Genomic DNA, 12,099 nt, shown 5'->3' with positions numbered 1-12,099 from the left:
AGGGTTATTCACATCGATTAAAGGAATCTCCCACTTGAAAAGTGGACTAATATATAAGCACACTTAAGTTTAAAAAGTATTTCAAGAATACTTAACCCCAAAGCAAATTTGTTTGGCAATAAATTGAGAATAAATAAATAAATAAATAAATACAGTAAGTATACCACCACTACTACCGTTATAGTACCAATGAACTGTTACATCGAGGACGAGAGCTAAATAGGCTTTTTTCATACATGACAAATTGAACGATTATCTTTCTCTACACAAACAAATACTTGAACAAAGAATTATTAAAACCAAACAATACTAATTTAGAAAATTAAGAACTATTCATTTTAAGTACAAGTTCTATCATCATTAATTCATGTATAATTTTACAACTAAATTATAAAAGAGCTTTTGAGTGAGAGAGAAGAGTACACTATTTTATACTAGTTTACCAATAAAGTAAAACCCAACACTTCACCTTTCTTCTATTTTCCACTGCTTTTTGGTTCCATTTGGATTCTTCTCCTTCTTATTTCCTCAACTTCTTCTCTCGTAAAATACACACTCGCCCACTTCCACTACCACCACCACTAAGACTAACCACCTCCTTTTTCTTTTTCATACGTACACAAACTTTTACTGTAGATTTACACAAACACACACATATATATATACACTCAAATATCTTCAACCATGGCAGAAGAGCATGCACCAGAACAACAACAACAACCACCACCTCCAATACAAACACAAAAAATGACCCACGAAAAAGGCACCCCAAGCACGAGCGACCCCCGCAGGGCCCTCTGCTCCTGCATCTCCGTCTTCCTCCTCCTAGCCGGCGTCACAGCGCTCACTCTATGGCTCGTCTACCGCCCCTACAAGCCCCAGTTCAGAGTAGTCGGCGCCGCCATCTACCAGCTCAACACAACGTCCACCACCTCTTCCCAGATGCAGCAGCCGCCGCTAGTCACCACCACCATGCAATTCACAATCGTCACGCGCAACCCCAACAGGCGCGTGTCCATTTACTACGACCGGCTGACCGCCTTCCTCATGTACAGGAACCAGGCGATAACGCCGCAGGTGTCGCTGCCGCCGCTCTACCACGCGAGGAAGAGCACGGTGGCGCTTTCTCCGGTGCTGGGCGGCGGACAGGAGGTTCCGGTGTCGGTGGAGGTGTTGAATGGGTTGGCGGTGGACGAGGGTTATGGGGTTTTGGGGTTGAGGGTGGTTCTGTTGGGGAGGCTTAGATGGAAAGCTGGGGCCATTAAGACTGCTCATTACGGGGTTTATGTTAAGTGTGATGTTTTGGTGGGTTTCAAGAAAGGTGTTATGGGCCAAGTTCCTCTTCTCACTGCTAATGCCTGTAAAGTTGATATTTGAACCAAACTTCTTCTCTTTAATTTCCTCAATTAATTGTATAATTTTCTTTTCTGTTTTGTTTCTTAATTTACTTTTAATTATTACTAAGTAATAAGCTATTTTTTTTATCTGTGTAAGTTTAACTGATAGAGATTTACATTTTCATATGTTTATAGATTGTTACGAAATGCAACTAAGGTTTCTTGCTCAGTTCTTTCTTTTTTCTTTCCTTTCCTTCTTTTTTCTTTTTGGTTCTTGTTTTTTTTTTTTAATTAATTTGTTTATGCTAGCATGGTTTTTTGGCTTTGAGACACGTGGCTTTCTTCATGCAGACTGTATAAGACTACTATTAAAATTACTTTTTGAAAGCTAATAATGAGATGAAGTGTTACATGTTAAATTACTTCCTTCAAGTATGATTTTACAAGCTATATTAGAGATATTTTGTCAAACTAACATGTAAAATTTGCAAAAGAATGATAATATATACTGTGCGAGGTTCTGTACTAGGTGTTAATAAGTTAGTGATTTTAGTAATAATAGTGAGAATTAATCAATATGGGTTTGGTGTTGATAAATTGGGGAACAAGTGTTTTGATTCTAGACATGAAGATAAACAAATGAACATGGGATGTAATGGTGGGTTGGCACTGATAATATCTGGCATTGGTTTGGTGTGCTGAACCAAGTTTAGAGCCATCACACTCAATAATAATGTACACTGTGTCACTTGGTGCTTCTTTTCTATCTTTTTGACTTTCAATATGCTACACTTGAAAATGATTTGTGTAGCTTAATTTTCTTAAAGTTCATGATTATTAATCCCCTAATTAATAGCCTAATCATTTAGTTAACTACTTAATTATAAGTTTTAATTCTTGCATTAGAGAATTAAAGGGGGAAGGGGGGAATCTCAATAATGGGATTATGGGCATCTAATTCTCACTCTCTCTATGCCTCTCACAATCAATGCAATATTCCCAATGTTCAGTGGACATAATTAGAAGGAATCGGATTCATATCTTTATGAAATCAGCTCATGCTCTCTTGAAAGAAATATATATGCCTTTTAAGCTTTGTTGATCACCTAAATGTCTCCTTAAAAAAACATATAAATATACCATAACTTGAGAGCTTGGCAGAAATATTTAAGGCTTTTATATTCTATATTATCACATATCATATAAAAAAGGCAAGGTGGGGGCTACAAGAGAGGAAAATGATAGGTAGCCCTTACTTTATTATTTTAGGGATAAAGATGCTTATCCAGTTTCCTTTGAGACAGTCTCAACTTTGGTTACTGTATTCTGAGTTCTGACAATGGCAAAACTCCATGATTATTTGAATACTTCTTGACCTGTAATTTTCTACTGGGATGGACCTCAAATACGCAGGCTATTGAAAATTAGCCATAAGGTTTGCTTTCCAATGCAAATTATATTAGGCATTTGGCAGATGAGAATCTCTCATCATCTTACAGTTTTAGTACCTTTTGAAAGAAAAGAAAATATTATATATTTTGAATTATGCGCATATCGCCCTTTTCTCCATGTTTTGTGTGATAAATTTATACTCACATATGAACAATGTAATATTTGAAACACAAGATTGAGTTTGTATCATACAAATTCTAAATATTGCATACTTATGCAACAAATATTTCTAAAGTTTATGAAGGTGGTGAAAGATCACCCTCAAAACACTGTCGTTACAAATGTAGTGATATTCAAGAACACACAATTAAGCAAGAATCAACTTAGCTCGAGAATGAATGAATCATGAATCTTTATTGATTAAGAATGGTCAGTAGTACACAATCAGATATGTCCAAGATTACAACTCAACACAGTGAACAATTGTAAAAAAAAAATATCTCACATTGAGATAAATCACTTCAAGAGTGATACTACAATTACATCTCTCCATATATACACTCACTGTGATTTTGGACTCTCAAACTAAACTTGACTCTGAATTCTGGAGTATGAGCCTTGAGTTGATATGAGAGAGTTAAGACACGTGTATTTGTAGGTGTTGGTGGGGCTCTTTTTAAGTTAGTGTCAAAGCTAACTATTATAACTAATTGCAGCTTTCTTCAGTTTGATAAATGTCAAGATAGAACTACTGACTTGACAGATTAAGTGAGTTTAATCTCAACAATTCCACCTAATTAGACTCACTTGATCCTTCCAGAAATGATTGAGGACATTAACTATCCTAAATGCTTAGCAAGTTTAGGCAGTGCCTAAACTTGTCTCTATACAGTCTTAAATATCAGCAGGGTTATCATGTGTGCTTATTTTCTTCACTTGTACCTGCTTAGATGACACAATGTCCCTTATGAAGTGTTACTTGATATCAATGTGCTTTGACCTCTCATGAAATATTGGTTTTTTCATGAGATGCAAAACACTCTGATTGCCATAGTAAACTGTGATATCCTCAAATTAAAAACCTAATTCCTTTATTAACCCCTTTAGCCATATAACTTCTTTGATGGCTTAACAACCATGTATTCAACTTCTGTTGATGACAAGGCTACTACTTTTGTAGGTTAGATTTCCAGCTGATGCAGCCCCTAAGAGCAGTGAACACAAACCATGTTAGGATCCTTCTAGTGTCTAGGTTTGCCGCAAAATTTGGGTCCACGTTTATTTCTTCCTTGAACTAGTTCTCTTTATAACTGAACATAATTTCAGTGTGCAGACTACCTTGCAGGTACCTCATTGTCCATTTTAGTGCTTTCTAATGTTCAGGGCCAAGGTCTGGAATGTACCTGCTGACCACACCCATAACATGAGCTAAGTCAGGTCTTGAACAGAACATAGAGTACATGAGGGTCCCAACATAACTTGCATAGGGAACCTTGCTCATCTTGGATCTTTCTGCATCTATTTTTGGTGACTAAGATGCAGACAACTTGAAGTGTTGAGCAAAAGGTGTTGCAATTGGTTTTCACTTGACCATGCCAAACTTATTCAATATTTTTTGTACGTAGGCAGCTTGAGAAAGTATTATCATGTTAGGCTTAGGTCTTCTAATTTGCCCAGATCTTTCATCTCAAACTCATCACTGAGTTTCCTTTTATAAGCTTGTCAATCTCTGACCTTGCTTTGCTAAAGATCAGTATATCATCAACATAGAGTAACAAATAGGCCGATTATTGAAATACACACATGAGTCATACTTGCTTTTAGTGTATCAAATATTATGCATATAGTTGTCAAACCTCAAATTCCATTGCCTAGGTGCTTGCTTAAGAGCGTAAAGAGACTTCTTGAGTAGGCATACCTAATCTGGGATCCCATTGCCAAAGCTTTCAGGATGTTGCATATACCTCTTCCAATTCGCTATGTAAGAAAGTTGTCCTTACATCCATCTATTCAATCTCTAGGTCCATGCTTGCTGCCTTTGCCATCATGACTCTGATTGAAGCTTGCTTGACCACTAGAGAGAAAATCTTATTGTAATCGATGCCTTCCTTCTGAGTGAACCCCTTGGCAACTAACCTTGCTTTGACTCTGGCAGGTTCATTCCCTTAACCTTCTTTGTGCTTGAAAAGCCATTTACATCCTACAAACTTGTAGAACTCTAGTTTATTCACAATAATCTAGGTTCTGTTCTTTTTAAGAGACTGCATCTCTTCTTGATGGCCTGCAACCATGATGCATCATCTTTACTTTTCATAGCTTCTTGAAAGCTAGTGGGTTCTGAACTGTTGGTTTTTCTTCTCAGTTTTAGTATTAATTTTGTTGTTTCAAATTTTTATCTTTTTAGTACTAATTTATTTATTTATTTATTTTTAAATTTTATTAATGTTTTACTAATGAGTTTGATATGCAAGATAAATCCAGATGCTATACCTTGAGGATTTTTCCCAACAACACAATGAGCCATTCTATTCTCCTTAGGATTATAAGGGGCAGTGAATTTTTTGTTGCATCGACTGATAGTATTTTGTCCATAACTCTCTCGACATTGCTCAAAATTAGACGATTCAAGATATTCTGGAAAGATAAAAGAGAGATCTAGAACTTTTATGTTTTAATTTTTTTTAAAATCTAATCAGAACATAGTTGAATTCAAGTTTGAAGTTTAGCTTTATTTTATTGCACAATTTCTCTATTTTTTATATCATCTTTTTTTGTGAGATTTTTTTTTTATCTTTTTTTTTTCCATCTTATTCCTTTGATATTTTCTAATCTTCTTTTATTTTAAATCTGCAAAAATAAAAGATAACAAGCGTTAAAATGCTCCAAACACGATTTAAAACTAATTAAAAATATACTAAATTTAGTCTAAAATTAATACTAAAAATAACCTAACAACTGTTAACCTCTTCTCCAATCATGCATATGCAATGAATTCAGCATAATTAAATCGATCAGGGCCTTTTCTCTATCTTTTTTTTTTCTCTCTCTCTCCCCTCTCTTTCTCTCTCTAATTGATAGTTACTTAGTTCCTGCTGATCGTCATTGTCTTCTCCTTCTGTTACTTCAGTTTCATCTGGAACAACATTAGTTGGTGCTGTAGGAGCAACCAACTCCAACTTAATCTAGAAATTCTCATTTGATACAAGATCACTGTCTTTAGAAGTGATTTTGGTTTTCATGGCCATTTCATCTTACTTGAAAATAACATCTCTACTAATAATGCACTTCTTGAATCCAAGTTTTAAGAACCACACTCTATATCCCTTAACCCTTTCAGGGTAGCCTAGAAACATTCATCTGAAAGCTCTAGGCTGCAACTTATATCTTGTCTAACATGCACTACATGCACAAATGCAGTACATCCGAACACTTTCAAGTGATCTAAGTTTGGGGGTTTACCGGTCCATAGCTCTTGCGGGGTCTTGAAGTTGTTTGGCACAAATGGTGATCTGTTGATTAGGCATATTTTTTTTAAGGCTTCTTGTTGAAACTTATTTTACAAGAATCTTAATTTACTAATCATGTATGTTGATTATGCAACTATAATCTATCATCCTAAATACGAATAATCCTAAAACAATAAATAAACATGTAAAGTATAAGAAACCTTGTATTGATTGCAACAGAATATAATGTCTCTTTCCATTCAGTACTCTGTTGTAGAGTAACAACAAGTACTAAACTTGGATTCTCTTTCCTTAACCCGAAAAATGACAGTTCTTCATAGTCTTCCACAAAGGTCTGAGTATCACCTTGAATAGTGTGGACTGATACTCAACTCACCTTTGAACACATTTTGAAAGAGAAATAGACATAGTGATTTTCAAAAATAGCAGAAAGAGAAGAAGAAGAAGAGAGCTTTCTTGTCAGATCTAGAATAATTAGGTTAGAATAACATTACCAAACTCTCTCTCATCACTTCCTTTATATAGCCATCACTTAGGGCTAGGTTTAGATGAGATGGGCTTAAAATAGAAAACTTGGGCTTAAATTCACTATAAGGTCGAATTCCACTTAAACGTTATAGAGTTATATTTTTGCTACTTTATTTCAATTAATGTATGTATATAAAATTAAATTTCCCTTCCTATTTTACGAATTATCTCATCTAATTATTTAAATATCAATTTTAATTTTTTTTATCTTGAAATATCAACTTCATGAAGTATAGCATTCCAAGTACAAAATAGTACTAAGTTCATCAGGAACATTATGCTAGAAAATGCTACGATAAGAGTACTATCAAGAATTCCTAGCAATAAAATGTGCAGCTCGATCTGTTGATCGTCTTACAAAAGATAATCTAACATTAAACATAGAAGAAAGTAAAATGCGATAATGATGAATAATTAAACTAAAATTGGAACTCATCACTTAATCACTACGAATAGCTTGAATAAAGAGTAAGCTATCTGATTCAATAACAACCAATTAACAAATAAACTCTTATTTCTCTTTTCTTCTCAAAATTGCCCAAATTTAGTAAAAATTCTCAAATAAGACCTATTTTCGAATTTTAATTGATTTATTAAATATATCAATTAATTGAGTCTACAAAATGATGTTATCTCAGACAATGTGAGAACCGATCTAGACAATGTAAAGGAGGCCATTGCTGAAATTGTGGCGGATGAAGTGAAGCAAGCCGTCAAAATTGACAAACATTAGATGGAAGAATGGGTGAGGAAGAATTCAGAACCGCTCAGGAGCTTGAAGACCGTTTCTTTGCCATCTACTTAAACATTTTTTTAAACGTACAATTTTTTTTCTTCTTGCTTTGAATTTACTTTTATTTGTTTTATTTATTTTAATTTGTTAAAGACATAAAACAACAATAATTTATTTTTTCTTTGTTTGAACAAATAATAATTTATTTTATTTTGTTGTTAGTCATGTGAAAAAATTAATAAATGTTAAATTATTTAATATTAAAAAGTAACAAATTCAAAATAATTGATCCAATTTGCATTTTTAGGGAGTGGATTAGATTTTGAGTTACTATGTGTAATTGATTGGATCCAAATTATGAAATTGGCACTTAATGCAAATCGAATAATGCACTATAAGCAAAATAATACAAATTAATTTGATCAGATAAACACCCTTAAAACTACACAATTATTAATATTTCTCGTCAATTATTAATTATAAAAATAAAGTAGGTTTAGTACAGAGTCATCGACCAAGATACAATCTGTACTAACATAATCATGCATTTATTATTGGTGCGACTCACTTCTTTTTAATTATTGGTGCAAACAATGGGTTGAAATTTAGATTGATGATGATATATATATATATATTTTTCTTGCTGTGTGATGATGATATATATGTATATTGAATAATAGATTGATGATGATATTATTATTATTATTATTGAAGTGATGACATTTTCTTTAAATGCAAATGATATTATTATGTACATTTTTTTGTTTTTTTGTCCTAGTTAGTTGGAACTGTATGCAGTTGAAAAGTGACTCGCAACATACATGATTATGTTAGTACATATTGTACTATCATATTCATACCTTAGTACAGATGTTAAACGTATGCCACAAAACTAAGAAGATAAATAACAATAACAATCATATTTACTGAAAATAATTAGTTTTCTTTTATATAAATTATGAATTCTTACTGGAAATAATGAAAAAAAAAAAATGTATGGGCCAGGAGAACTACAGCTGACATCGTTCCCTTCCATGACAAAGAAAATGAAAAAGAAATAAACAAAGTGCATTATATGGCGAGTGAAGCCAAAAAAATATATATAATGATTAATATGATGATATATAATATATATATATATGTATTACATGAATGATATTTATCAAACTTATGAAGTTGTTATATGTAATGATTGATGCAAAGATCGGAGAGGACAACCTTATTGTCCATCATGTTTGTCACTTCCCAGTTCCAACGACTCCATCAAACATTCAAACTCTTAATTTAACAATTCACTTGAGATTTACTCATAAAATAGTTTTGAGACATTAAACTAAGAATAAAAATAAATGCCCAAACTCATGTGCAGCTGGCCTGGCATATTTGACCAAGTTTAGGATTTGGCTTATAAATCTTCCAAGATCCAAAACATTATGTACTGATGAGAGTGTCACCCTCTCACAATAAAGACCCTCTTTTATCCGATTCAATTCAACAGTTGCAAAGATTTCAATTTCAATCACCGACTTAATAGCAAATATTGGTAAGATCACCACACTTTTATTTACTTTTTCTATTTTTTTTTTTTAAATGAAGCTTTTTGCGATTATCAAAATACCATTGTGAATATCCTATGTGGGGTTCTTGTTTATCCTCGTAACTGCATATTCTTTGGTTTGTTTCCTTTGTACCATTTCATTGCTTAATTATTCTTTCTGACTACTCTGTATGATAGATATGGATGTCTGATTTTCCGTAGCCCTTGAGATATTTATATATGATTCCGTGTAATGGTGTTGAAATGTGATCAATTAAATGAATAAGCTTATATTTCTTATATCCCTTTTTAATGGGCCATTCGTTGCTAGAGCAGGGCTATGTTGTTTAACTTAATCCTCAAGGTCGGTTTGTACTACAATCTGACTATGGAAATTTTTAAAAAAGCATATATTTGAACAACCTGTAAATGATAGAAAATGAATTGGCAAATGGTTTGAATTTGATCATCTTCTCTTCTATAATAACAAAACTATCCATGAAAAATATCATCATATAAGTTTCTTTCTTATGAAAAATACGAGTCATATGACTATGACACCACTCATTGACACAACTTTGTTTCAAGGTTCCTGGTTTTAAAGAATCTTGTCCATCTTAGCAACACACTAATATTCTGTGGTGTTGTCCTTGAAGTCTTCAGATGGAAGTACAAAATCATCCACATGGGCAGATTATTGAGATCAGAGGTGATATTTCTTATGGAGAGGAGGGTAGCAGAGGAGGAGGGAGTACTAAAATTTGTGGGGAAGTTTCCTGTGGATTATCTGATGTTGGATCAAACTCGAAAGATGCTAAAGAACGATCAGCAGCAATGCGAAAGCTCCTAATAGCAGTGGCACTTTGTCTAGTGTTCATGAGTGTGGAAGTTGTTGGTGGCATCAAAGCAAACAGTTTAGCTATATTGACTGATGCAGCTCATTTGCTCTCAGATGTTGCTGCTTTTGCCATCTCCTTATTTTCTCTGTGGGCTTCTAGCTGGAACGCCAATCCCCGCCAGTCTTATGGGTTTTTCAGGGTTGAAATTCTTGGTGCACTCATTTCCATCCAGCTCATATGGCTGCTTGCAGGTATACTGGTGTATGAAGCCATTGTTAGGATTGTTCATAAGACTGGTGAAGTAGATGGTTTTCTTATGTTTGTTGTGGCTGCATTTGGCCTATTAGTTAACATAGTCATGGCTGTATTGTTGGGACATGATCATGGGCATGGACATGGTGAGCATGATCATGGTTTTGGCCATTCTCATACTCATGAACATGAACATAAACATGAGGAGCACTCAAAACATGATCATGATCATGATCATAAAGATCATCCACACAATCATGATTCTGAAGATCCTGCTGAGTCGCTATTGGATAAACCCGAAGGTGGTCATCAAAAGAAGCAGAGGAACATAAATGTACAAGGAGCATATCTCCATGTACTTGGGGATTCCATCCAAAGTATAGGAGTAATGATTGGTGGTGGAATTATATGGTATAAGCCCCAATGGGTGATAGTTGATTTGATTTGCACACTCATATTTTCGGTCATTGTTTTGGGGACAACATTCAGGATGCTGCGAAACATACTCGAAGTCCTGATGGAGAGCACACCAAGAGAAATTGATGCTACTAAACTTGAAAAAGGGCTATTGGAGATGGAGGATGTTGTGGCCATCCATGAGCTACATATATGGGCCATAACAGTGGGAAAAATCCTTCTGGCTTGCCATGTCAAGATCAGACCAGAAGCAAATGCAGACATGGTGCTGAGTAATGTAGTAGAATATTTTAAAAGGGAGTATAACATCACTCATGTCACCATTCAAATTGAGCGCTAGTTGGTTTTTTAAAGGGGAAGATAAGAAATGTGAAGATGTGACTAGAAAGGTGTGTGAAGTTGTAATGTACGTATTATTTTTGGTCAGTAGATTGCTGGTACTGTTTCTGTAAAGATTTGCATATTGAGTGTACTGTACTTTGATATGAATCTATAGACACAGCTTTGATCTATAGCTCTTCACAGATGCCTGAACTATGTTTACAAGTGTTTTTCCCCACTAACAACTTTCTTTTTTGGTACTAAATATGACAAAGAACAAAAGATTAAACAGTTTTGGCTAAATTAAGGGTCTTCAAGGTGGGGTAAGGAGCTCAATACTTTGTAAACTCATTCTTATACTTGAGACTATTGTTCGTACACCCAACAAGAGGAATTTTCTGAAGGTGGAATTATTGGGAATTCTTTTTGTTGGTATGGTATGGAGACATCTACAGGTCTGTGAAAAGCTCAGAACAGTTGGCAGAGATTCAGTCATGGATTCCATACCACCATGTCATGTCTCTATCGTATGTCATACCAATTAATATGAAATTTTTTATATATAAGCATGTCAATGGTTTAATCATATGGGGCATCTGATTCTCTGCCTATGATTCAATATAAAAACATACAAGTAAAACAAAATCCAGTAATTCATACTCTTCTAGATAATTCAAATTAGTATGCATAAAATAACTAGTACCCAAAGTATGCTTGGTTCCCAATTAGTGACTCTCTTTAATTGTTTGTTTCATTATGCTCATTTTATTCTCTCATAGTAATGTAGTTAATAATATTGTGACTTTAATTACTTTGCCTCATCAATTAACTTATGTTGTTTTTTGTATTGGAGACTTTGCTTTAGCTTTATTCATAGTTCTATTACAAGCAGTACTATAAAGTAACCAATATATTCTCCAATTTCCTGTGTTATTGTTTTGTTAGTTTAGCCTTTTTGGATGATCATCTCAAAGTTTTAGGTTCTGTTTGAAACATGATCTTCTTACTTGGTGAGTTGTAACCAGTGAATTAAGGCATTGCTACTTTCCAAGTAGGGTGCTAACTCATTTAACTCTTGCATAATAAACCTATTTGGCCCCAAAATTTAGTTTGTTCATGTTATAGTACAAATGTTTCTCTCTTTGCATGTTGGAGAAATAACAAGATTTCTCATGTCAACTGATATGAATTGGAATTAGTACTATAAATGTTGAAGAGGAAGTACTAAAATTTGTGAGGAAATCGCTTGTGGATTGTGTGATATTGCTAAATCACC

General features: G+C 34.0%; 2 protein-coding genes across 5 annotated transcripts; both read left to right on the top strand.

Moving 5' to 3' along the window:
• Window positions 1-372: 372 nt before the first annotated feature.
• On the top strand, window positions 373-1,566 carry LOC115708238 (NDR1/HIN1-like protein 12). Its single transcript, XM_030636456.2, has one exon. The coding sequence runs from the start codon at window positions 685-687 to the stop codon at window positions 1,375-1,377; it is 693 nt and encodes a 230-aa protein (XP_030492316.2). The 5' UTR covers window positions 373-684; the 3' UTR covers window positions 1,378-1,566.
• A 6,850-nt stretch (window positions 1,567-8,416) lies between these two features.
• LOC115703609 (metal tolerance protein A1) lies at window positions 8,417-11,026 on the top strand. Of its 4 annotated transcripts, none has more exons than XM_030630848.2 (2): window positions 8,417-9,000; window positions 9,658-11,026. In XM_030630848.2, the coding sequence occupies exon 2, from the start codon at window positions 9,658-9,660 to the stop codon at window positions 10,840-10,842; it is 1,185 nt and encodes a 394-aa protein (XP_030486708.2). In that variant the 5' UTR covers window positions 8,417-9,000; the 3' UTR covers window positions 10,843-11,026. The 4 variants fall into 4 exon arrangements, with proteins under 4 accessions (XP_030486708.2, XP_060962198.1, XP_030486706.2 ...); XM_061106215.1 differs by having other exon boundaries at window positions 9,583-11,026; XM_030630846.2 differs by having other exon boundaries at window positions 8,418-9,000; window positions 9,651-11,026.
• Window positions 11,027-12,099: the final 1,073 nt, after the last annotated feature.

The sequence above is a fragment of the Cannabis sativa genome, chromosome 1, assembly GCF_029168945.1.
Source record: "Cannabis sativa cultivar Pink pepper isolate KNU-18-1 chromosome 1, ASM2916894v1, whole genome shotgun sequence".
NCBI lineage: Eukaryota > Viridiplantae > Streptophyta > Magnoliopsida > Rosales > Cannabaceae > Cannabis > Cannabis sativa.
The sequence above is the reverse complement of the archived record's forward strand: the minus strand, read 5'-3'. Positions and strand labels throughout refer to the sequence as shown.

Bases quoted from the DNA above. Each gene is read 5' to 3' on its own strand.
- LOC115703609 (XM_030630848.2), top strand. From the start codon at position 9,658: ATGGAAGTACAAAATCATCCACATGGGCAGATTATTGAGATCAGAGGT.
- LOC115708238 (XM_030636456.2), top strand. From the start codon at position 685: ATGGCAGAAGAGCATGCACCAGAACAACAACAACAACCACCACCTCCA.